This window comes from Citrus sinensis, chromosome 3, assembly GCF_022201045.2.
Source record: "Citrus sinensis cultivar Valencia sweet orange chromosome 3, DVS_A1.0, whole genome shotgun sequence".
NCBI lineage: Eukaryota > Viridiplantae > Streptophyta > Magnoliopsida > Sapindales > Rutaceae > Citrus > Citrus sinensis.
In genome coordinates, this window is record NC_068558.1 from 12,730,675 (window position 1) to 12,756,146 (window position 25,472).

General features: G+C 32.1%; 2 protein-coding genes and 1 pseudogene across 4 annotated transcripts; 2 read left to right on the forward strand and 1 right to left on the reverse strand.

Annotated features, from left to right (window-relative positions):
* The first annotated feature begins 3,867 nt into the window (after positions 1-3,867).
* On the forward strand, positions 3,868-4,879 carry LOC127900576 (receptor-like protein 45). Its single transcript, XM_052435730.1, has one exon. The coding sequence runs from the start codon at positions 3,868-3,870 to the stop codon at positions 4,705-4,707; it is 840 nt and encodes a 279-aa protein (XP_052291690.1). The 3' UTR covers positions 4,708-4,879.
* Positions 4,880-5,426: 547 nt separating this feature from the next.
* Positions 5,427-8,163, reverse strand: LOC107178899 (glycerol kinase-like; annotated as a pseudogene).
* Positions 8,164-11,090: 2,927 nt separating this feature from the next.
* LOC102610130 (receptor-like protein 14) lies at positions 11,091-25,314 on the forward strand. Of its 3 annotated transcripts, XM_052438873.1 has the most exons (10): positions 11,093-12,031; positions 12,114-12,269; positions 12,382-12,462; positions 12,554-12,619; positions 12,904-12,969; positions 13,326-13,400; positions 13,918-13,983; positions 14,096-14,161; positions 14,462-14,536; positions 23,089-25,314. In XM_052438873.1, the coding sequence occupies exons 1-10, from the start codon at positions 11,599-11,601 to the stop codon at positions 25,260-25,262; spliced, it is 3,258 nt and encodes a 1,085-aa protein (XP_052294833.1). In that variant the 5' UTR covers positions 11,093-11,598; the 3' UTR covers positions 25,263-25,314. The 3 variants fall into 3 exon arrangements, with proteins under 3 accessions (XP_052294835.1, XP_052294833.1, XP_052294834.1); XM_052438874.1 differs by lacking the exon at positions 13,918-13,983; XM_052438875.1 differs by lacking the exons at positions 12,904-12,969; positions 13,326-13,400; positions 13,918-13,983 and having other exon boundaries at positions 11,091-12,031.
* Positions 25,315-25,472: the final 158 nt, after the last annotated feature.

Genomic DNA, 25,472 nt, shown 5'->3' on the forward strand with positions numbered 1-25,472 from the left:
TTGCATCTTGGTTTGAGTGAGGAGATCCATAATATATCTCCTTTGTGAAAGTAACAAACCATGTTTGTTTGGTACAACCTCTACACCCAGAAAGTAAGTCAGAAAGCCAAGGTCTTTGATGGAAAACCGTTGAGCAAGAATAGCAATGAAGTGATTAACTGTGGTTGTATTGTCTCCTGTGAGAATTAAATCATCAACATAAACAATGAGATACATAGTGTGGCCACCATTATGAAAGACAAAGAGGGATGTATTAGCATGGGAATTTTGAAAGCCAAATTATGGTACCACGCACGGGGGGCTTGTTTAAGGCCATATATTGCTTTGTTGAGTTTGCAGACATATGAGGGGCTATCTTTATCAACAAATCCCGGTGGCTGTGACATGTATACATTTTCTGATAAATGGCCTTGAAGAAAGGCATTGTTTACATCAAGTTGCCTTAAGGACCAACCACGGCTGACTGCGATACTAAGAACAATTCGGACAGTAGTCGGTTTTACAACTGGACTGAAAGTGTCTTGGTAATCTATTCCAGGGCGTTGGTGGAAACCTTTTGCAACCAATCGAGCCTTGAACCTGTCAACAGAGCCATCATATTTGCATTTAGTTCTAAAAATCCACTTACAGCCAACCAGATTTTGATTTCTATCCGGTGGGACTAGAACCCATGTGCCATTCTTTACTAAAGCGTCATACTCTTCAGACATGGCTGGACGCCATTTATGATCTTTGAGAGCTTTGGTTAATGTGGTGGGTTCATTATCATTGCCTATGGTTAATTGGGTGTGAAGATTCATTTTGGTGAGGGGTTTGCGAATATTATTTTTGGCTCTAGTAGTCATGGTGTGGGTGTTTTGTGGCTGAGGCTCGGGTGGGTTTATATGTTGTGATGGTTGTTGGGGATTGTTGGTATTTGAAGGTGCACATGATGGTGGTGGAACAGAAGTGACAGGCAGGGCTGATGATGGTGAAGCTTCTCTGGGGGTTTGCTGTTGAGCGTCCACTGTAGATGACGAATTGAGTGGTGGTACCAATGGCAAGGTGGGAATGCGAAGAGGTGGTGGAATCCAAGTAGCAATGAAGTCTGATTGTGGATAAGAGGATGGAACAGAGCGATGACTGAAGGGAAAAACTGACTCAACTAATTTAACATGCCTAGAGACATATATTTTGGAAGTGGATGGATTAAGGCAGTAGTAAGCACTCTGAGTTAAAGAGTATCCAAGGAAGACACATGGTTTGGATCGAGTGTCTAGTTTGTTAGTTGTATACGGTCTAAGCCAGGGATAGCATAAACAGCCAAAAGTTTTTAGTTTTTAGTAATTAGGGGCTAGTGTAAAAATTTTTTCATAAGGAGAGGAAAGGTTTAATGTGGGTGTGGGCATTCGATTTATTAAATAAACTGCTGTGGCTAAGGCATAAGGCCAATAATGTAAAGGAAGAGAGGCATGAGAGAGTAATGCTAATCCAGTCTCTACAATATGAAGATGTCTACGTTCAGAAAAACTATTGTGTTCAGGTGTGTGAGGTGGTGTAGTGAGATGAGAAATACCATTTGTTGAAAGAAAATGGGCAAGGGTAATATATTCACCACCGTTGTCAGTGTAAAGCATTTTGATGGGTTTATCAAAATGTTTTTCAACAATGGCTTTAAATCGGATAAAAATATCTTTGAGAGGATAGAACCAATTATATCTGGTGAAATGATCTACAAAAATGAAATAATATTTAAATCCATTATTTGATAGAATTGGAGAAGTCCAAACATCAGAAAAGATAGTTTCAAGGGGTTGAGAAGAGACAATTGTAGATTGAGAGAATGATAATTTGTGGCTTTTATTACTTAGACAAGCATTACATGAAAAGTTATTGGATAATGAAGAAGAGATATCGAGATTATTTTGGGAAACAATATGTTTCAGAATGTGAAAAGCTGGGTGTCCTAGTCTTTGATGCCACTCGGATAAGGTTGTTTTGATGCTGGAAAATGCAAGCAAGGGTGGAGATACCGGCCACTCATAAACGCCATCCTTAGTTTGGCCCTTCAGAAGTGTTGCCCCCGTGCGAATGTCCTTTACAAGAAAAGCAGTTGGTAAGAATTCAATAGAGACATTATTTGAGGTACAAAATTGAGAAATTGAAATGAGATTCTTTTTCATAGCAGGAACACAGAGGACATTATTCAATTGAAAATTGTTATAAGTTGTGGAGAGAGAAGTAGAACCGGTATGAGTAATGGAGAGACCCGAGCCATCACCGATCATAATGTCATCTAAGCCATTATATGGAGCATGCATGGAGAGATTGTTTAGATTGGCTGTAACATGGTGAGAGGCTCCACTGTCCAGGAGCCAAGATGTAGTATTAGGTGTATTGGAAGCATAATGAGCCCTTGGTTGCCATGGAGTTGCAGAGTGATTGGACAAAGCAGAAGAAGGACTTCCTGTATTACTGTTGGATGTGTTAACTGGGACTAGCCGAAATGAGGGACACCTTTTTGTTGTATGTCCTTGTATCCTGCAAATTTGGTAATAACCCAAGTATGGCTGAGATGGACGATTACCTTGAGTTGACAGTTGGCTGTTGTTTGGTGGAGTAGGATACTTGTTTTGGTGGTTGTGGGAGGGACGCCATGAATTATTGGTGGTCCTTGAAGGTGCAGGTGAGCGCCAGGGTGCTGGATTTTTGCTCGTGGAATTAGCAGTGGCAGGAAAGTGAAGGGGTTCTGGTTTGGTGGTGAGCATTGAAGCTTCAAAGTTGAGCAACTTTTCATGTAGTTCCTCAAAGGTTATAGGCATGTCTCTGGCTTGGACAGCACGTGTGAGTTCTCTGTATTCATCGCCAAGGCCATCAAGTATCTTTTCGGTGAGATCTTCCGCATCTAGTGGTGCTCCAAGAAGGGCAAGCTCATCAGCCTTTGCCTTGATGGATTGCAAAAACATTGTGACAGTGTCAGAGCCTTTAGTGATCATCTTGAGTTGGCTTTTGGCTTGTTTAATACGGCCACGAGAAGGCTTGGCGTATGTGGTGGCCAGGATAGTCCATGCTTCGTGAGCGGTCATGGCTCGGGCAATGAATGGTATGATGGTGTGGGAGAGGGAGCCAATGATTGCATTCAAGATTAACTGGTCCTGTCGGATCCAGAGAGTGTGAGCAGGGTTGGTTATGGTTGTTGCATTTTGTGTGAGAGTGGCTGGGGGACATGGCTTTGAGCCATCTATATAGCCTAAGAGGTCATAGCCAATGAAGAGGGTGTGAAATTGTAGTTTCCATGAGAGGTAGTTGGTGGAGGTGAGTTTTAGAGGGGTTTGGGCAGCAACATTTATGCTGATGAGGGCGTTTTGGGATTCATTGGTGTTGAGAATGGAGGGGGAAGAAGTAGCCATGGCTGTTCGAGAGTGAAGAAAGGAATGGGATGTGAGAAGAAAAGTAAAATGAATATTTGAGTTTGTCATCTCTGGTTGAGCTCTGATACCATGACAGATTTGTAAAACTGAACACTCCTTATTGATAAATCAACCGTATATAAATACATTAGAGGATAATTGAAGATCCTATAAACTAGGGAAGTTACAAACTGAATCCTATATCTATGGGTGACAGCTAGATACATACAAACTGAAATGGAAGCCTAAGTTTATCAGTTTCAATTGATTATCATCTCTATTACTTGGTGGGTCAATTCCAAATACATTTTTCAGAGACTCTGCATTGGAGATTTTAGATTTGAGGGATAATTATTTTTCTGGTAGAATTCCATATGGGATCAATGAGCATTCAAACCTGCGTGCTCTTCTTTTGAAAGGGAATTATCTACAAGGACCTATTCCTCATCAATTGTGTCAATTGCGAAAATTAAGTATCATGGATCTCTCACACAACAGGCTTAATGGTTCAATACCTTCATGTATTACTAATTTGTTGTTTTGGAAGGTAGGAAATGGAGATTTGTATGGGTTAGTTGAGCGAGGTAGGGATTTTGATCTTGAAGACATCTATAATTACTATAATTCTACTGTTCCACTGTCGCTGGATAGAAGCGATACTAGAACGTTAGATACACAAGTAGTGGTGAATTTTATGACAAAGAACAGATATGAATCTTACAAGGGTGTCATTCTTGAATACATGGCAGGACTAGATTTGTCGAGCAACGAGTTAACAGGTGACATTTCATCAGAAATTGGTGACCTTCGAAATATTCATGGATTGAATTTATCTCATAATTTCTTGTCGGGTTCTATACCTGAGAGCTTTTCCAATCTGAAAATGATAGAGAGCCTAGACCTTTCCCACAACAAATTAAATGGTCAAATTCCTCAGTTGACTGAACTTCACAGTTTATCTAAATTCGATGTGTCATACAACAATTTGTCCTGCCCAATCCCAGACAAAGAGCAATTTTCCACATTTGATGAAAGCAGCTATAGAGGAAATCTCAATCTTTGCTGTCCACCAATTAACAAGAGCTGTACCAATCTCCCAGAGTTGCTAGAAACATCATCCAAAGGACCAGAAGACGAATCTGCGGTTGATATGGTGGCATTATATTGGAGTTTCGTTGCGTCCTGCGTCACAGTGATGTTGGGGTTACTCGCGATCCTCTGGGTAAACCCATATTGGCGCAAACTATGGTTTTATTTCATTGAAGAATGTATTGACTTACGTTACTATTGGCTTTTCAAATATGTAATCTATTGGTGATCGTAGAGCACGATTATAATCGAAAGAATAAGGATGTGCCACTTGTTTTCTAGCACTACGTATTCTATTGGCTTTTCTGCAATCTGGTATATGTTTTTTCAGAAACTAGATTCAAGGTTTCTACTTACCTTTCGTCTGATTTTCTCGTGATTCAAATGAACTACTTCCCATAGCTTTTAAGCCTTGCAAGTTCTTTACAATTTATCAGAATTCGAGTGATCCTTCTAATCAAATTGCAGAAGAATTAAATTACCTATCAAATAAATCAGCTTAGAGCATGAGGAGACTAACAAAAGCACCAATTTTTATCTATACAAAAGCAATTAGGAGAAGAAAGCATTTATTAATTATAACGTTATTCACTTGAAATACAATTATAACTTAGGCTCCGTTTGGTACAGCTTATTAAATAGAGCTTATAACAGTAGAGCTTATAGCAGTAGAGCTTATACCAATAAAGCTTTTGCATAAAAAGTCATTGGGTGTTTGGTTGTCAATAAAAAAAGCACTTTTGAACCATTAAACTATGTGATATTTTTTATATTATCTATTTTTAGAAAAGCTCTATAACCTCTACTCCCAAAAGCTCAAATTTTGGACTTTTACTAATAGAGGTAAATTAGCTTATTTAAGCTAAAAAAACTCTACTAAAAAAATAACCAAACACCATAAAAAATTAAAAAAATTGCTTATACGATTAAATAAGCACTTATGGCTCTTAAATAAGTCATACCAAACAGGCACTTATTTTGTAATTCGCAAGAATCTACACACAAAAAAAATTAACCATGAAAGATGTAAAGACTGATAAGGAAAAAGGAGAAAAGGGATGATTGATGAAAACCACAGAGACATAATTCAAAGAGAGAGATCCGCCAAGTTGAAAGTTCTTTCAACAGCTCTGCACTGGGATTCTGCCTTTTTCTTCCTGAATTCCTCGTTTAAGAGGGGCTTGAAAGTGGTTGAAGTCTTAGTCCTTTCGCTGGAAGCAAAAATCTCTTCTTCTTTGAAAACCCCAATTGCTAATCCAGCTGCAAAGGCAGCTCCGAGAGCCGTTGACTCTATGTCAGCTGGTCTGAGGACTGGGCTTCCCAACAAGTCCGCCTGTAAATCATGATAAGAACAGTTTTATATGGCCTTCCAGGGCAGAAAGACAATAAAATATCAACAATGGATTCCAGAAAATGGAAGAGAGTGTGATGTCCGAATAAAGCTCAGATTCTTCAAAATGACCATTATTTCCATAGAGCTAATTCCAACCCAAAGTAAGACCCTTTGAAAGCATTTGAATCTAAACATTGCTTTAGCTTCTGATCAGCAAGCAGCCAGCTAAAAGTTTATTTGGAAAACATCTCTCAAGAATGTACCACACAAATCTTGCAGAAGTGTCAAATAAACATTTCTAGAGCCCTAGAAAGACCGACTGACCTGCATTCAAAGACAAGAAGCTCAAAAATGGGAAATTATAATATTTTTCAAAAGAAAGCAGAGTAGCTAAATTTGCGTTGATAGCTGCAAAACTATAACCAATAAGAAGAAACAATACCAAAAACAGGATACTTCAGGAAAAAATAAACAGCAGAACGATTGATGAGAAAATTGGAAATTGTTATCAGTCATGCATACAAATGAAGAGCTGTGTAGAACTGCAACAGAGCACTAGAAAAAGTGAGAAGTGCAAACCTGAATCTGCATTAAGAGGTTGTTAACCGTAGCACCTCCATCAACTCTAAGCACGAACTCCGGCTTTGCATCCTTTATGACACCCTTCTCCACTGCATCCTTTTGTTTTGAATCCAACACATCCTTCACTAGAAAACACATGCTTTCAAGCACAGCTCGAGCAAAGTGAGCCTTGCTTGTGAACCTAGTAATCCCAATGCAAACGCTGCGGGCGTCATCACGCCACCATGGAGCAAGCAATCCATTAAAAGCACGTACAAAGTAAATCCCACCAGTTGAGTTGACCCGCAATGCCAATTCCTCTATCTCACTTGCATTGCTGATTATGCCAAGACTGTCTCTGAGCCACTGAACTACAGCTCCAGCGAGGCAATTGAACCCTCCAGAGCGTAGTTTGTCGGTGCTTTAGGACCAAGCTTAAAGGCTAAAGTGCTCAAAAGTCCATGCTTTGACTTAACTACCTCTTCGCCTGTGTTCAGACGTATAAAAGCACCAGTACCGTAGGTGCTTTTAGCCTCACCTTTTTTACAAGCTTGTCCTAACATAGCCGCGTGTTGGTTACCAAGACATCCTGAAATTGGTATTCCAGTAATTGGACACCCTTTGCCAATTTTTCCAATAATCTCAGAATTACTAACAATTTTGGGCCGAATTTCGGCTGGTATCCCTAGTGTTTCTAGTGTAGGCTTATCCCAATCAAGAGTTTTCAGATTCATGAGCATCGTTCGTGATGCATTAGAGACATCAGTGACGTGCAAATCACCATTCACTCCACCAGTTAAACTCCATATTAGCCAAGTGTCTATAGTTCTAAAGAGAAATAGTACAAGCGTACTGGTAACATGGCCAGGTAATAGTTGAATTTTCGTGATGCTGTCTACCTATTTAAGAAATTCGGCATCGTGTAACATTATTTCTTCTCTCGGTGCAGGATTCCCTTAATTGAAACAATTGGAAGCATTGGATTTGAGCTTTAATAATATAAAAGGTTCTTTGGAAGGCGAAGGTAAACTTTAGAAACAATTAGCAGTTATTTTTCCACTAAAAACATGATAATTTTAATTTTAAGATAAGTTAAGTGCATTGTCATGATTTGTAGACAATTTATTACTTATGAAAAGAATTTCTCTGTATACATAATAATTTCCAATAGAATTATATATTAGAGAGAATCAATTTAAAATGAACATGTAACAATAAGAAAACTAAAACGCACATTTTCTTCTTATCATGAATTTTGACACTTTTATTTCCGCAGGAATATATGAATTGAAGAATCTTATTGATTTGGATCTCATTAGTAATAATTTTGAAGGTCAACTTCCTTCGTATATGAGCAACTTGACAATCACTAGAAAATCACTTGAATTATTGCTAACCTTCTGTTAAGTGAGAGCTTACATTAATGCAGTTTGTAAATTATTAATATTATAATTATTATGATTATTACAACAACAATTTTATAACATTAATGATGTAAGAAATAATTTTTTAAAGTTGTAAAAGTGAGAAATACTAAAGAGGTCTTTATTACGTCATTAATGTTCGATCAAGAGTTTCCCCCTCCGAGCTTGCGGTCTGTTGACGAGACCGTGTCAATTCTGGAATTCTCTGGACCGGCACCATTTTGTTGCTTCTCCACTGAACAGTACGATTTTCTACAACAAGGCGAAATCCAGCCCAGTGTTCTGATGGGCCCAACGGGAAAAAGATAAAACCCAAGTTTGTGTTAACTTTGGGACTGTCTAGATTCCATGTCCAACGGCGAGGCATTCATGCCCAAAACCCCAAGATTGTGACAGTATTTAAAATGTGTTGTTGTCGTCGTCTTTTCTTTTTTTCCCTTTTTCTTTTTTAAAATAAACCACTATGATTCTAATTTATAAATTAATTTAACTTAATTCGTCGACCAAGGGGAACTTAATTTCAGTTCAATCATCCACGGATTAATTCATAAATAACCAGCAGAACAGCTTGTAGACAAATATAAATAACAATGCTATGTATCATGAATTCATCTCTGATGGACACAAGCAAAGAAGCTCATACCAGTTAGCATCATTTCATAAAAAACTAGCAGAATTGCTTATAGAAAATCATCGTAGGGATGTGAATAAAATCAGTAGAAAGACATCAGATTCATAAAAGCTTAAACCCGATGATAAGGACATGCTGATCTGCCTCGTAAGTCGTGAGCTTTCTCAAAGGACATGAGAGTATGTATTGCGTAGACTGGGGCAATCCCTGTGGAATTCTACAACAACCATCCCGATTCTTGAATGGCCACGAAAATTCCACAAGCGATGAACCCTCTCCAACACGCCATGCATCCTCTGTGACAAGAATCAAAAGAAAGATGAGGACAAAGACTATTAATTGCTGAGAGTGATTGTTCCAATTTTGTCGGTCAATACTAAGATTCATGGCCAATTAATAAGATCAATTGACACAAAGATTGATTGTCCCCCTTTTTTTTCTGATAATATCAATACTTGAATGCATTATTGGAAATGTAAACCCAATCATACTCTTTAAGTCATTTATATAAATTTTTAATATCGGTCTCTGAACCATAATTTTATGAGTAATTTATTAAAATGTCTAAAGATATATGAAAATTAGTTGATTATTGATTTTCAAAAATTTCAATATATCAAACATCCTATCGAATTATTAGTTCCAAAGCACTTATTGAAGAATCAATAGTGGAAAAAATTATTTGATAATTTGAACTCAAAACTTACGCTTAAATTTGTTAAAGGGAAAAGAACAGTGAGCCTCCTAACGTTTGGGAAAAAGGACATAAAACTCCTTATTGTTTCAAAAAAGACATATAATCCTTTTTTTTAATTAAATTTCATTTGTTTTAATAGTAAAATTATTTTTAATTTACAATTATTATTATATCCCTATAATAAATAATTTAATATATTGACTTAAGACATATCATAGGTATAATGAAATTAATAATTTTTTATTTAAAACTTAAATATTAAGATGTAATTACTTTTTACCTAAATTATTCACTCTAAATTACGAACATACCCTTCCAAATGATAAATTTGATTTTAATTTTACCTATTATTCATCATTTTTTTATCATCCTATCATTGGAAAGGGCATATTAATAATTTATAGTGAATAATTTGGATAAAAGATAATTACAACTCAATTTTAAGTTTTAAATAAAAAGTTGTTGATTTCATTATACACATTATCAATGGCATTTCTTAAGTCAATATATTAAATTATTTATTATAGGGACATAATAATAATTGTAAATTAAAAATAAATTTATTATTAAAAAAATAGAATTTAATAATAAAAATGAGTTATAAATTTTTCTTTTTTTTTAAACGTTAAAGAATATTATGTCATTTTTTCTCAAACGTTAAGGGTTCATTGTCCTTTTCCTTTCTTTAAATTACCTCAATCAACTTTTATTTTATTAGTTGACTATTCCCATCACCTGTTGGAAAAAGTAGAATTAACGACAGTTTGTATGCTAGCTTAATTCGAAAGTCAGTCAACATTTATTTTCCATGGAGTACTAATGAAGCGTGTTTCCTCATTGGTTCAGGTCTTACAAGTCTTTCTTAGTCATTATAGAGGCCAAAACTCATTATCTTAACGTGTACCAATCACTGTAAAGATTGACTATCAATATTAAGATCGATTGTCCAGTAACATCAAGATTGATTGAATCAATCTTTGAAATTCAATCAAATTTCCAATTATGATAATTGTAACATTTTTTTCAAAAATTTTTAGTTTTTGTATAAATTGAGCTTTTATGCCCATGACGTTTATGCCCATGATTGGTGAATTAATAGAGTGAAAAAAAATTGATTTTGGTTAAAGTGTATAATACTTAAACAACCTTCAACTCTATAGTTAACTTTTAAATATGAGTTAGGTACATGTGTTATTCTACTCACCATTCCATTGGGAAATATTAATTCACCACACATAGGATTTTGATGGACTAATCATTCACAAGTTTCGGTGGTCACCGTGATTGATGCTTTAACTTAATGATTGAATGCTGCAATATATATGTATTTATATATAAAATTAGTTCCTATTTAAATTGCAGCTCTACATATGTCATACATCATATAAACTGTCATTTCAATGCAATCCACAAAATTTTATGAGTAAATTACCAAATATATATGGAAAATTACTTGATTAATAATTGATCATCTAATAAATGAACCAATTTACCAAAAATCTAATAAAATAATTTTTGAAACTCATTAAATATTTGAGAATATCAATGCATGCTTGAATAGATTTTTTGATAATTCAGTGCAACCCAATCATACAATTCAATAAAAACCCAATCATATTCTTAAATTACATAAATTCTTAGTCAACTTTTATTTTATTGTATTGACAGTCTCCACTATTTGTTAGAGGAAAAAGAATTGATAGCCACTTGTTTGTTGGCTTAATTTGAAAGTCAGTCAACTTTAATTTTTCTCCCAGTTGTAATAATATATGGAGCTAGGGTCATTTAAATTGAAGCCATACATCTGTCCCAATATCATATGAAATTTCTTTTTTTGTCGTTTCAAGTGATTGTAATAGTGAAGCTGCAGATTGAGAGCAATGGAAACTTTTCCTATTAAAGATTCTCAATATCTTTGATTTTAGCAGCTTTGATACAAATGCATGAACAAAAAGGGTCACAAGAGCTTCAAATAACATTTATTTGTTTTGCCATTTCAGAATACACCACACTTTTATGTATGAAAATTTAAGTTCATTACTTACTGATTTTCTAACAAATTTAAACTTATCAAACATACAATCAAATTCTTTTCAAAACACATTATTTAATAGATTAACTGATAATTCAATGCAAATCCAAACATACAGTTATATTGTTCAAATTCTCTTAGTAAACTTTTATTTTATTAGTTATGACTATCCCCGTCAAACTATTAGAAAAATTTGTAGTTTACAATCACTTTAATTATATAGTATTACCGAATTGGTTTTTCCCGTCGGTCGAATGTAGCAAAACGCGAAGTGCTTACAATTCTTGGAAGAAAGACTTCAAGATGGCGATGTATTGGCCGCTTAAGATATTGAATTGAGTGGTTGAGTAATCCTCAGCCAATCAAATTGCAAGGCCTATGATAAACTTTTAGTATAAATTAATATTGAACTTTCCCTCATTGCACATTTAATTTTAACCACATGAAAAGTTGCTCTGCAATGGAAAGTACTTCTTGTATTAAGTTCTCATTAACATCACTAATTTGGATTATTGTATTGATAAATGAAATGCATGGATACAAAGGATGCTTGGAAACAGAGAGGACTGCTCTGTTGGAAATCAAGAGCTTCTTCATATCAGTCGGTGATATTGGATATGATGACAAAATTCTTCCCTCATGGGTTGGTGAGGATGATGGAATGCCGTCTGATTGTTGTGATGATTGGGAGGGAGTTAAGTGCAACGCCACCACACGACGGGTGATGCAACTCTCACTCACTTATACAGAGAGATTGAATTATTATGATAGAACTTCGGCTTCGCTTCTGAATATGTCATTGTTTCATCCTTTTGAAGAATTGCAAAGCCTTAACTTGTCTGACAATTGGTTTAGAGGCTTCTATGAGAATAAAGGTACGCGCAAATGCATCTATTTCTCGTTCATAATTATGTTGTCAGTGACTAATTAATAATAACACTTCATATGCATTTGCAGCTTACGATAGCTTTGGGAGTTTGAAGCAGCTGAAGATCTTAGATCTTGGTTGTAATTTCTTCAACGACAGCATATTACCATATTTGAATACACTAACTTCACTTACCACTTTGATTCTTTATTCCAATTCCATTGAAGGTTCCGGAACCATGCAAGGTATACCTATACGTTTCAGGCTAGCAGATATACATGTTAGGCAACTTAATTAATTTCTTAATTAAAATATATATTTATATTGTCTTGATCAAAATTAATGTTTTCTGAGCAGGATTAGCAAATTTGAGATACTTGCAAGTGCTGGATCTAAGCTGGAACGAAAACATAACTAGTGGCTCTTTAACAAGGCTAGGTAGGCTACTGAGATAACTACCAAGTTAGCACACTAATCACAACCTTCTACAATAATTTTAAAAGTAATATTTTACTTTTCATTGGTGTAGGATTGGCAAATTTGACAAACCTGAAAGAATTGGATCTTCGTGGTTGTGGAATAACTACAAGTCAAGGTACACGGCAACAAATCACTACCCAAATTCCTTGTGATATTATTATGGCCTTAATTTTTACATATGTATAATGTTAAATTAAAACCAATTTTTGACTGCAAAACTTGACAAACTTGACTACAATTAGCAAGTGTTGGATTTAAGCTATAATGAAATTTTGACAACGCTAGGTAAGCCATGACGTCTGAAATAAGAAGCAAATTAAGAATTACTGTTTATCAAGTGCACGGATCACATACAATGCTTTGAAATGTAATGTTTTCATTTTTTATCGGTGCATGTAGGATTGGCAGATTTGCCAAACTTGAAAACATTGGATCTTCGTGATTGTGGAATAACTACAATTCAAGGTATACAACAATTCACTTCCTATTAATGTCGAATTTAGAAAACGTTTTCCACAGCCCTCACTTTTTAGTGTTTTTAAAATATTATTGATACATGTATATAACAACCCAAAGATTATAACCTTTTTTTAAAATTTACTGACTTAATTCTTCTATTCCTCTATTTTTTTTCCAAAATAAATAAATAAATTCTTCTATGCCTCTATTTTTTCCAAAATAAATCAAGCAGGATTAGCCAATTAGTCAAAATAGTATAAGCTTATCCGTAACATGGCCAAGTAATATTTGAATTTTCGTAAATAGTTTACCTATTTAAAAAATGCTGCATCCTTGACATCGTTTCTTCTTTCTTGGTGCAGGATTGGCTAAATTGAAAAACTTGGAAGCATTGGATTTGAGTTGGAATAATATAAACGGTTCTTTAGAAAGCCAAGGTAAAATTTTTAAATAAATGTCGACGGTTATTTTTCATTGAAACATGATAATTTCGAATGCTTACATTAATGATATATACCCCCAATTTCTAGCGACTTGTTTGTCGGTCAAACTTGCTACTTGAAAGACAAAATTATGAAGACCGTTTTTTTACCTTTGAAAAGCGAGTTCTTTATTTGTATTGGTAATAGTTACGAGAGGTAATATAAATTTTCGAGACAAATTAATGAACACGTACCTAATACGCAGTAGGCAATTATGACGAACAAGAAGTGCTGGACTCTTTTGAGATTATTGGAAATGACTTAGAAGTCAACATCACAATATATGAGAATAATACAAATTAATTTCTAGGTATAATTTAACAGGGATTTGATTTTTTTTTTCTTTTTTGATAGATTATAGGGGTTCTGACTAAATTATCTACTTTTAGAAAATTAGGAGGTCATTCTTTCTACGTTTTTTTTTTTTGATAGATTGTAGGGGCTTTTTAACAAATTTATGTTTTTGTAACAGGATTAGTAAATTTGACAAACCTGCAAATGCTGGATTTAAGCAATAACCAAAATTTAACAAAGTTAGGTAAGCCACTGAATATGAGATAAGAAGCAAATTAAGAATTAATGTTCATCAAACGCGTGGATCACATACAATGCCTTTCAATGTAATATTTTCATTTTTTATCTGCATGTAGGATTGGCAGATTTGCCAAACTTGAAAATATTGGATCTTCGTGATTGTGGGATGACGACAATTCAAGGTAAAATTTTTAAATAAATGTAGGCAGTTATTTTTCGTTGAAACGCAATCATAAGCTTTATTACTACAATTATTTAGAAGCGTTGTATTTGAGTTCTACTTATATACAAGGTTCTTTAGAAGGTAATTTTTTTAGTTAAACAATTTGCACAAATAATTTTCATTCAATATTTACTATATTATTTTAATTAAATAATTTAGACGAGTGTGACATAACTATTATTGACAAAATTTACGTTTTTTTAATACGATTAGCAAATTTGTCATTTGACAAACTTGCAAGTGTTGGATTTATGTGCAGGATTAGCTAAATCAACAAACTTGAAATCGTTGGATCTAAGTGACAATGATTTAAATGGCTCTCTTGAAAGCCAAGGTAATAATTTGCATGGCTATTTTTTCGACGCTTAGAATTGAATATCTATATTTGAAAGACAAGATTTTTTTAGGCTGCGTTTAATTTTTTTTAGGATGCGTTTGATATTATTTTTCAAATGACATACTAAATAAGTTTTCTTTATTTCTTGTCGTAACTCATAAATGAAGAATGACTGGTTGCAATTAATATCAAATACGTCCTTAATCTTTAACTGGTTTTATCAAAATATTAATAGACGTCGCAACAACAATAAATTAAAAATAACTTTTAGAAAAGCACGAGTATATAGAGAAGTCATCAAATGAGCGCATAATGAAGTGAACAAATCCTTCCCCAAACAAAATCATATTTTTCAGCACTTTATTAGTCACAAACAAGGCTTCTATAATCGATAAAGATGATAATGACCAAAACATATAGGCAATTTGATTCCAATTTTCATGGCAGTTTAAATAAGTGTTTGAGGTGCACCCTTAGTGGTTTAAATTTTAAAAAAATGAAACGCCATTCAATTATGATTGTAACAATGGTGGGACTGATTATACCCTAAAAACTATTTTGAACACCCATCTTTAAATAAAATTTTATATTATTAAGTTATCTATAGTTAATTTAATACTAAGTACAACCTTATACAATCGAATAAAAAATATATTATTCTTGACACTAATTTACTACGTCCATACCAAAAACCTGAATTTTAATTGGGGAAAAATCTCTTTTCATCCCTAGGGTTTAATGCAATAGCTCATTTCATTCCTACTTTTCAAACAATACCCAAAATATCCTTCTGTTAACTCACCGTTAGTGTAAAACTGTTAACTAGTAATTCATTAAGGCAAAATAGAATTTTTCATTAAAGTGATACAAACTATATTAAAATATTTTTTACACAATTAAATAACACTACAAAGTATACGAAATTCATAATTAAATGAAATCAACGATGATATAGTTTGATGTGCCCATTGAATAATTTCCATAAGGAACAAACTGTAATTAATACAATATCTTTAAATCATTGGAAAAAAACTCAAAAATACCACCAATTTTTATGTGCTTGCATATACTGAATATCTTCTTTATCTTTAACTCAATTCAAGCAATTTTACAGTGCAATTAGAGAGTATACTTATATGAATAAAAAAAATTGTGATATTTTTGGTACTTAGATCTAGGGTTTATAGGGTGTTTATGCCACTAAAATAGAAATAAGTGAAAAAAGAATTGCTTGAAATAGAGTTTTTCATCTTTTTCAGTATTTTCTATTTAGTGGGATTAGATAAAATCATTTTTAGTTATATGTCAACTTTTATTTATTTTTTTAATTTTCTCTTTGATGGAAAATCCTTTTTTACCCTTAATGAATTACTAACAAATGATATTCAACTAACGGTGAGTAAACGGAAAGATGTTTTGAGCTATTGTTTAAAAAATAATGATAAAATAGGCTATTGTATGAAACCCTAGGGATGAAAAAGATTTTTTCCCTTTTAATTGAGTTGGACTATTGGTACCCTTTCATTAATCTCATAAAACCCCTATTATATTACAATTACATCTAAGGACAAATATCAATAGAATTAAGCTATTTATATTTTCTTTCTCTCTTCAATTTTATTTTCCTTACAAAATATAAATTTTTTTATTATCATTAAGATAATTTGAATTTAAGAAGTAATCCTCTAAGCCAAAACAAAATTCTTGTAATTAAACATAACAACTTAATTAAGATACAACACATTGAAAAAATAAATTAAATAAAATTTTATCCCACTGCAAATGATTTTTTAAATATTCTCAAACTAATTGATGAATCCAAAATTTATAGGTAGGATAGAATTGTATTAGACCCATAAAATATTCATTATTTTCAAAGTAGAATGTTTTTCTTGCTTTTTTCTTTTAGATTTTTTTCTTTAGAAATTAAATATTAAAGAAAGCTTGAAGAGAGAATACAAATATTAAGAATGAAAGAGTGAGAAAATTATTAGAAACTGGAAAATTCATAAATGAAAAAGTGTTCATTTAAAAAAAAAATTTGGCATTAAATGGGATATAATTGAAAAAGGGGTTTCAATAGGATCTTGGAGGGGTGCTAATAGTCCGACTCATTTTAATTTCCTCAATACCGTCAATTTTGGTCTTGAATTTTCATTTTACATTAAATTTCTTGCATACTAGAGTTATATTATAAATTATGAAGAATTAGTGACTAATTAGTGACTATAAATTATGAAGAATTATATTATTGGTTGTATTTGTCTATGATTATCCAACTTTTACATTAGTAAGATCCAATACATTCATGATAATAAATTAGTGAGAATAAAATTTGTTCAATCAAATAATTCTCCAATATTCACATGGAATGAGATGGGATTTCCATTTATTCCTAACAAGTTTAGCTATTATTAAAAAAAGGGAAAAACTTCGTTCATTCCGAAGACAAGTTTAGAGATCATTTGAAATAAGTTCTTTGTTGTAAAAATGATTTTTAAAAGTGTAAAAATCAAAATATGTATAACAAAAGAGATTTAGGTCTTATTTGTGATTGTTTTTAAGAGGCTTAAAAGTGATTTTGAAAAGTTAAAAGCTAATTTTGGTATTTGGTAAATTTTTTTATAAATTATTTTTAGTAAAATTAACCCATTCGACAGTAGATTTTGAAAAGAAAGAAAGGAGTAACTCTTCAAAATCTGATTTTGAGAAACACTTTGATATTTAATATAATTCTATATATTTCCTCATATATATTATAAAAATCCAAAATTATCCTTATTAATTAGGAAATAAAATCATTAACATTAAAGAGATGATTATTATTACTAATTATTTTGAGATAACAAAATATAAAATGAAATTAATAATATAAAATATTTATTATAGTTATCAATTATTTTATTTACAAAATAAAAAAATATTTTATATACATGTTTATAAATGTTTAAATAAATTTGATTCAATATTATGTCCAATTCAACCATTTATATTCTTACAACCATTTAATATTAAGATTTACCAAACACATACAATTGTTTTTAAACTTTATAGTACTTTTAAAAATAAATTTTACTAAAAGTTTAATTGATTCTTTTCACATCTAATTATTTTTACAGGTAAAAGCTTGTTTAGTCCCTATATTATGAGGTTAGTGTCCATTTAGTCCCTATATTTTTAAAAACACCTCAAAACGTCCCTGCTACTAAATATTGACACTTATGCCATTATTTTTTATTATTTTTAACTTGCTTTTACAATATTACATTTTTACAATAATGTTTCTTTTTTGGATATTAATAAAAAATTAAATTATCAAATTAAACTCAAAAATAAAATAAAAACAAAAAAGGTATATATTAATTTTTGTGGAGGCTCACATATGTCTAAAAAATTAATATCGTAAAAAATTACATCAATTTTTTTAGAAAAATTAATATTTTAACTCAAGAGTGTGTTCCACAAAAATTAATATATATTTTTTATTTTATTTTATTTGTTGGTGTTAAACTGGTAATTTATTTTTTTCTTTTTAATAATGTCTAAAAAAATTATTATAATAGGGTTATTTTTTTCTTTTTAATAATGTCTAAAAAATTATTATAATAGGGCAATATTATAAAAATAAGTTAAAAGAAACAAAAGATAATGGCAAAAGTGTCAATAATTTAATGGTAGGGATGGTTTGAAGTATTTTTAAAAATATAGAGACTAAACAGACACTAACTTTAAAATATAGGGACTAAACGAGCTTTTACCCTTATTTTTACAGCACACCTAACACTAATTATTTTGAAGCAATGGCATTACCAAATTAGCCCTTATTTGAGGACAATTATAGATTTTGGTATTAAAATTTAAAAGGGTGTATTAATTAAAGTCTAAATGATAAAAATTATGCAAATTGGTTTCTGAGTAAATAGATCTTCAGAGTACTTGTTTGGGCGCAAATAGCTCCACTCTTATGACAAATACCCCCATAGAGAAAAAGACAAACACCCCTTAGACCTTAACCCAAATTGTGGTTATATATATTTTAAAGTTGGGTAGTGATATTCCCCGCACACCACGCAAACACCCCCACTAACATGAAAAATAAGCTACAAACTGAAGCAAACCATTTAATCAACACGTACTGGAATTTCAGTAATAAAAACCTTAAAAATTAGTACGATGATACCAAATTAAATTACAAAATACAATACCAAACAAAATCAAAAGATTTTAAGTATCTTTGCAAAATCTGAATGTCTATTACATATTTCTCCATCAGGGACGTAGCCAGGAATTAAATTGATCTGGGGCACACTAAAAATGTAGTATAATTTTGAAAATTTATATTACAACACATAAAATCACAATATAATATAAATTGATAATAAATTTTGAAAATTTAGATAACAATACATAGAATTGCAACTATAATATAAATTAATAATAAATTTACTTATTACAATTGTTCTAATCAAGAATTCCCCAACGAGATTTCATGCGTTGAAAATGCTGTAAAATAATTTCATTATCAATACAATCAAATACATCTTTTTCAATGTACACAACCAGATTATCATTCAACCATTCATCTTCCATTCAACTTCGTAGTCGATTCTTCACATAATTCATAACTGAAAAAACTCTTTCAACAGTGGTAGTGGCAACTGGTAAAACTAATGCTAATGTGACTAATAAATAGACCAATGAAAACACCTTGTGCTTATTAGTCTCAACCATTTTTTGTGTAAGATCACAAATCCTGTTTAATCCTGAAAACTCAATACTAGACTGCATATCCATTATGTAAACATCAAGTTAAGTATCTAGTGCCATGAGATCAATTGGAGAAAAATCTTTTAGATAAAATTGAGCAAGGCGCAATAACGTTTCTTTATTGAAAGCTGCAAATAAATCTTTTGGACATAAACAAGCCAAGCACAAAAGTAATTTAGTGTTTACCTCATTAAAATGACTGTTTAACTCTTGAAGTTGCATATCCAAAATAGTACAAAATAGGTCAATGCGATAATGATGCATATTTGTGATCTCTTGTGCTCTATGCCTTGATCTTCCAGGGGTTAGAAACATATTTTCCATGATAGGAACAATAATAAAATGCTTCTCACAAAATGAAGAAACTTGACTAAGCAAAGAATTTCATCCATGTTCCCTCATCCTTTGTAGACCTAGTTTGCAAATACTAACTAATTTCATGGAATTCACAATATCTTGATCTTTCCTTTGTAATGCTTGTGACAAATCATTTGCAAAACCAAGAATATTTTTCATCAAGTATAAAGTAAACACAAAATCAAATGTTTGCATGAACTTCAAATTTAAGCTATATAATAAAATTAGCAATTTTAAAATAGAAAAAATAATGAAATAAAAAATTAGAATTAAAAAACATCATGCGCATGGTGACGATCAGGGAGCACTACAAATCGCCTAATCTGCTATGGAGTCCACCCACCACACTTTATTTCATGGAACTATGGAAGAGACGAGAGAAAGCGGAAAGCTAAGATTTTACTTATTTTAATTAATTTTTTAATGAATTTCATTTGATAAAGGTTCTCTCATTTGTATTTATTGATTTTTATGATATTATAATAGTTAATCAAATTATTTAGAATTAGACATTTAAGTTAGGGGCAACGTGAAATGTTTTTAAAATTATATGGGCACTTTCAAAGTTTTAAAATTTATGTGGGGCATTTTGATAAATAATAAATAAAATATATTTTTTTAAGAAAACCATCAAAAAAAATTTTGAAAGCCAGCTGGGGCATGTGCCCCACCTGGTCCTATGCTGGCTCCACCACTGTTCTCCATGATGAATTGATAATGGTAGTCGGTTGCTATTATTTTTAGTTTTCTTTGGTGCTTGGCTGCTTTTATAATTCAATGTCAAATTAGTTTGTACAAGAGTTTGTTACTATATCATCACTCTTGTACAAAATATAGGGTGGAAATATCGCCACCCAAGGAGTGATAAAATTAGACATCTTAAGTCAAGTTAAAATATACTAAAATAGATTTATGTTTAAACTATTATAAATACCCCCCATGACTTTAAAAAAGACATAAAACAATATGAAACCATAAAACTAAATAATTTAAAAAATTTGTCAAATCCAAGGGGATAAAATTATTATACCACTTTTTTATAAAAAAATATCATTTCTACTCAAGACATTTTAAAATCATTTTACATAAACTATTAAATTTTGGAAAGTAATATTACTCATCTTAACCCAATCCCTTCCACATTTATCTAGTTAAACTAGTAATTAAATTTATTAATTTAAAAGAAAATAAATGTTTTATTAAAATTTTAAAAAATATTGTTATTCATCTTAAACCAAGCTCTTGCATAATTCTATTCGTTTTCTAGTTTAGAAAAATAAATTCAATTAAATAACTTGCTACAAATTAAAAACAAAATCTTATCATGTGATTTATCTATTTTTAGCTCTTTTTTAAATAAGAAATTTTTTTTTATATACAAATTAGTGCAGCTTCATTTAGATTAGAGGTAGAACAAGCCAACTTTAGCTATGGGAACCATGACTTTTTCTTTAAAAGGGCCGAAGAGTATTAAAAAAACAAATATAAACTTCTAATTTAAATAAGCATTCATTAGCATAACCAAAAAAAAATAAACTTTTTGATAAGTTATTTATATTTCAATAAAATTTCACATTCTCTATCAAAACATATAGTTAAGTAAAAACTGAAAATTACAAAAATTTCTCAAATTTGGGCACTACTTCTTTCAAAGTATAAAAATATTCTTGAAGATTTAAGGGCATGGCTCTTGATTAAGGATTGAAAGTTCAACATTAGTCGAACTCTTACTTAAAGAAATTAGACTTTTTTATACATATTTTCTCTTAAAAAATGCATTTCGAGTCTAAACAATAAAATAATTATTTTTATTTACAAAGGTCAGTGGGCCGTGGGCCGCTGAGAGTGGACTATTCGGTTCTTCTTCTTTTTGATCTTACACAGACTTCTTATTCTTCTTAATCTAAAAGATATTTCTTCTTTGTTTTATTTGTACAAATATTTTTATGTCGTATATTATTATTATTATTTTTTTCGTATAGGGGTAATGGCCCCTGCCTGTCTCTTCTAAATCTCGGCCCTGATTTAGATAATTATTTTATTATTTCAATAATTTATCAATATAAAATATTTTATTTTTAGTCTAAAAAAAGTAATTTAAAAAATGTTGAAAGATCTTGAGTTAAAACATGAATAGTTTTAAAAAATGTTGAAAGACTTCTGTTTTTGTGAAATCTTCCTCTTTGTAGCTATCAAATTCTCCCACGTTAGTCAAACTCCGGCACCTCAACATCTTTGTGTCCAAGAATACTTCTTCATGCATTGTCAGAACTAATAATATCAAATCAATCATGTTTTTTAAAGCTTAGTTTTATCGGGTGGGAAGTTTGGTATTAAGTAGATGTATTTTAAATTGGGGTATTATTGTGCAAATAGCATGGTGAAAATATCTCTATCCTTTTTTATTTTTGTTTTTGTCTTACAGTGAATTTTTTACATCCTGATAATGTACAAACTTCAGTGGACATTACTATTTAGAATTAGGGGCACTCGTGTGTTTTTTAAAATTTAAGGGCTATCTTTAACATTTAAAACTTGTATGATTAAAGGGTATTTTAGTATAACTTTAGGGCGTCTAATATAAATAAGGTAAAAGTTAAGATCAATGGTGGGAGCAGGGGTTTGGTTTGATGGGGCCATAAAGCAGAAATCATAAATTTGGTTGGACTATAATATAAAATCATTATAATTTAGAGGGCCAACGACAAATACCGTAATTGAGAGGCCATAAACTTGAATAGTTGTAATATAAAAGCTTCAAAATAGGATTAAACATAAAATATGCATAGAAAAATGTGAAATTTCAATTGAACCCCTTATTTTCCTCTTTTTTTTTTAACACAAATGGGAGGCCAGAGTCCAACCCGAACTTAATATTGTATGTATGTTTTTTGCCAACCCTAAAAGGGTAATGTCTTTACTCCTAGGTTCTATTACTATGCATATCTCAGGGTATAAGATTTGTTACGTCCCTCTAACTAAATGTTCTATGACAGAAGTGGCATCCTCTGCAGCACTTAATTCATTAATCACTTAAGAAGACTAGGTTCCTCGGATGGGAATGTTCTTTCTAATTAGTAAACTTTCCTCATACTATCGAAGTTTAAAACAATAACAAAAAGAGGCTAACTGAAGGAGAAATGTGACCTTTTAATATAAATTGATTATCCAACATGTATGTGCAAACTAAACCTAAACAATTTTTATACTAAAATGCAATTTTACCTTTCGACAATATGTTTTTTTCATAACGGCTTAAAACTATAGAAGAAACATGGTATTAAAAATTTACAAGAAACCTCCACCTAAAAGGTAAAGCAATTTCATGACAGATGAAAGTGTTGAATGGACAAAACTACAAATGTCACTAATTTAGAACTTGAATCTTTTTATAAATTTTGACCTTTTTATTTTCCACTTCTCAGGAATATGTAAGTTGAAGAATCTTTTTGAGCTGAATCTTAGAGGAAATAAGTTTGAAGGTCATCTTCCTCAGTGTTTCAACAACCTCACCCACCTCAAAGTTCTTGATATGTCTTCCAATCAGTTAAGTGGAATCTTACCTTCAGTAATTGCAAACCTCACATCCCTCGAGTATTTGGCTCTTTATGACAACAAATTTAAAGGGCGCTTGTTTTCATTTTGTTCATTAGCCAACCTTTCGAAACTTGAGGTCTTCCAACTATCGATGGAAGCCGATTTATTACAAGTCAAAATAGAAAACTGCCTCCCTACATTTCAACTGAAAGTCCTCAGTTTACCCAACTGCAACTTAGGTGTCATTCCTAATTTTCTTCTACACCAATTTAACTTAAAATACCTTGATCTCTCTCACAATAAGTTGGCTGGCAATTTCCCAACTTGGTTGTTGGAAAACAACACAAAATTGGAAGTTTTGTACTTGACTAACAACTCATTCTCAGGTTTTCAACTGACTAGTGCCCAACATGGTTTGATTAGTTTAGATATTTCTAGTAACAATTTCACCGGTAAGCTCCCGCAGAATATGGGTATTGTCCTTCCGAAATTGGACTGTATGAATATATCAAAAAATAGTTTTGAAGGCAATATTCCTTCTTCTATTGGCAAGATGCAAGGGCTTCGTTTACTGGACGTGTCTAGTAACAAGTTTGCAGGAGAATTATCCCAATCTCCAGTTACTAATTGCTTCTCGCTAGAATGGTTGCAATTGTCAAATAATAATTTTGACGGGCAGATTTTTCCCAATTACGTGAACTTGACTCGATTGTTGTTCTTATACTTGGACAACAATCATTTCAGTGGGAAGATTAAAGATGGATTGTTAAGGTCCAGTGAATTAATGGTCTTAGATATATCCAACAACCACTTGTCTGGTCATATTCCTTCTTGGATGGGCAATTTCTCAAATCTTTATATTTTGTCAATGTCCAAAAATCTTTTGGAAGGTAATATTCCAGTCCAATTCAACAATCTTGCAATTCTTCAAATTCTAGATATCTCCGAAAATAATTTGTCCGGATCCATGATATCTACCCTGAATCTTTCATCAGTGGAGCACCTTTATTTGCAAAGTAATGCTCTTGGTGGGTCAATTCCAAATACAATTTTCAGAGGCTCTGCATTGGAGACTTTAGATTTGAGGGATAATTATTTTTTTGGTAGAATTCCACATCAGATCAATGAGCATTCAAATCTGCGTGCTCTTCTTTTGAGAGGGAATTATCTACAAGGACCTATTCCCCATCAATTGTGTCAATTGCGAAAATTAAGTATCATGGATCTCTCACACAACAGGCTTAATGGTTCAATACCTGCATGTATTACTAATTTATTGTTTTGGAAGGTAGGAAGTAGATATTTGTCTGGGTTTGTTATGGTAGTTATGGATTTAGGCGTTGCAGACATCCGTAATTACTATAATTCTACTGTTCAACTGTCGCTGGATGGAATCGATGGTAGAAGTTTAGGTACACAAGTAGAGGTGAATTTTATGACAAAGAACAGATATGAATCTTACAAGGGTGTCATTCTTGATTACATGGCAGGACTAGATTTGTCGAGTAACAAGTTAACTGGTGACATTCCATCAGAAATTTGTGACCTTCAAAATATTCATGGATTGAATTTATCTCATAATTTCTTGTCGGGCTCTATACCTGAGAGCTTTTCCAATCTGAAAATGATAGAGAGCCTAGACCTTTCCCACAACAAATTAAATGGTCAAATTCCTCCTCAGTTGACAGAACTTCACAGTTTATCTAAATTCGATGTGTCATACAACGATTTGTCCGGCCCAATCCCAGACAAAGAGCAATTTTCCACATTTGATGAAAGCAGCTATAGAGGAAATCTCCATCTTTGCGGTCCACCAATTAACAAGAGCTGCACCAATCTCCTAGAGTTGCTAGAAACATCATCCAAAGGAGCAGAAGACGAATCTGCGGTTGATATGGTGGCATTCTATTGGAGTTTCGTTGCGTCCTGCGTCACAGTGATGTTGGGGTTACTCGCGATCCTCTGGGTAAACCCATATTGGCGCAGACTATGGTTTTATTTCATTGAAGAATGTATTGATTTATGTTACTATTGGCTTTTCAAATATGTATTCTATTGGTGATCGTAGAGCACGATTATAATCGAAAGAATAAGGATGTGCCACTTGTTTTCTAGCACTACGTATTCTATTGGCTTTTCTGCAATCTGGTATATGTTTTTTCAGAAACTAGATTCAAGGTTTCTACTTACCTTTCGTCTGATTTTCTCGTGATTCAAATGAACTACTTCCCATAGCTTTTAAGTCTTGCAAGTTCTTTACAATTTATCAGAA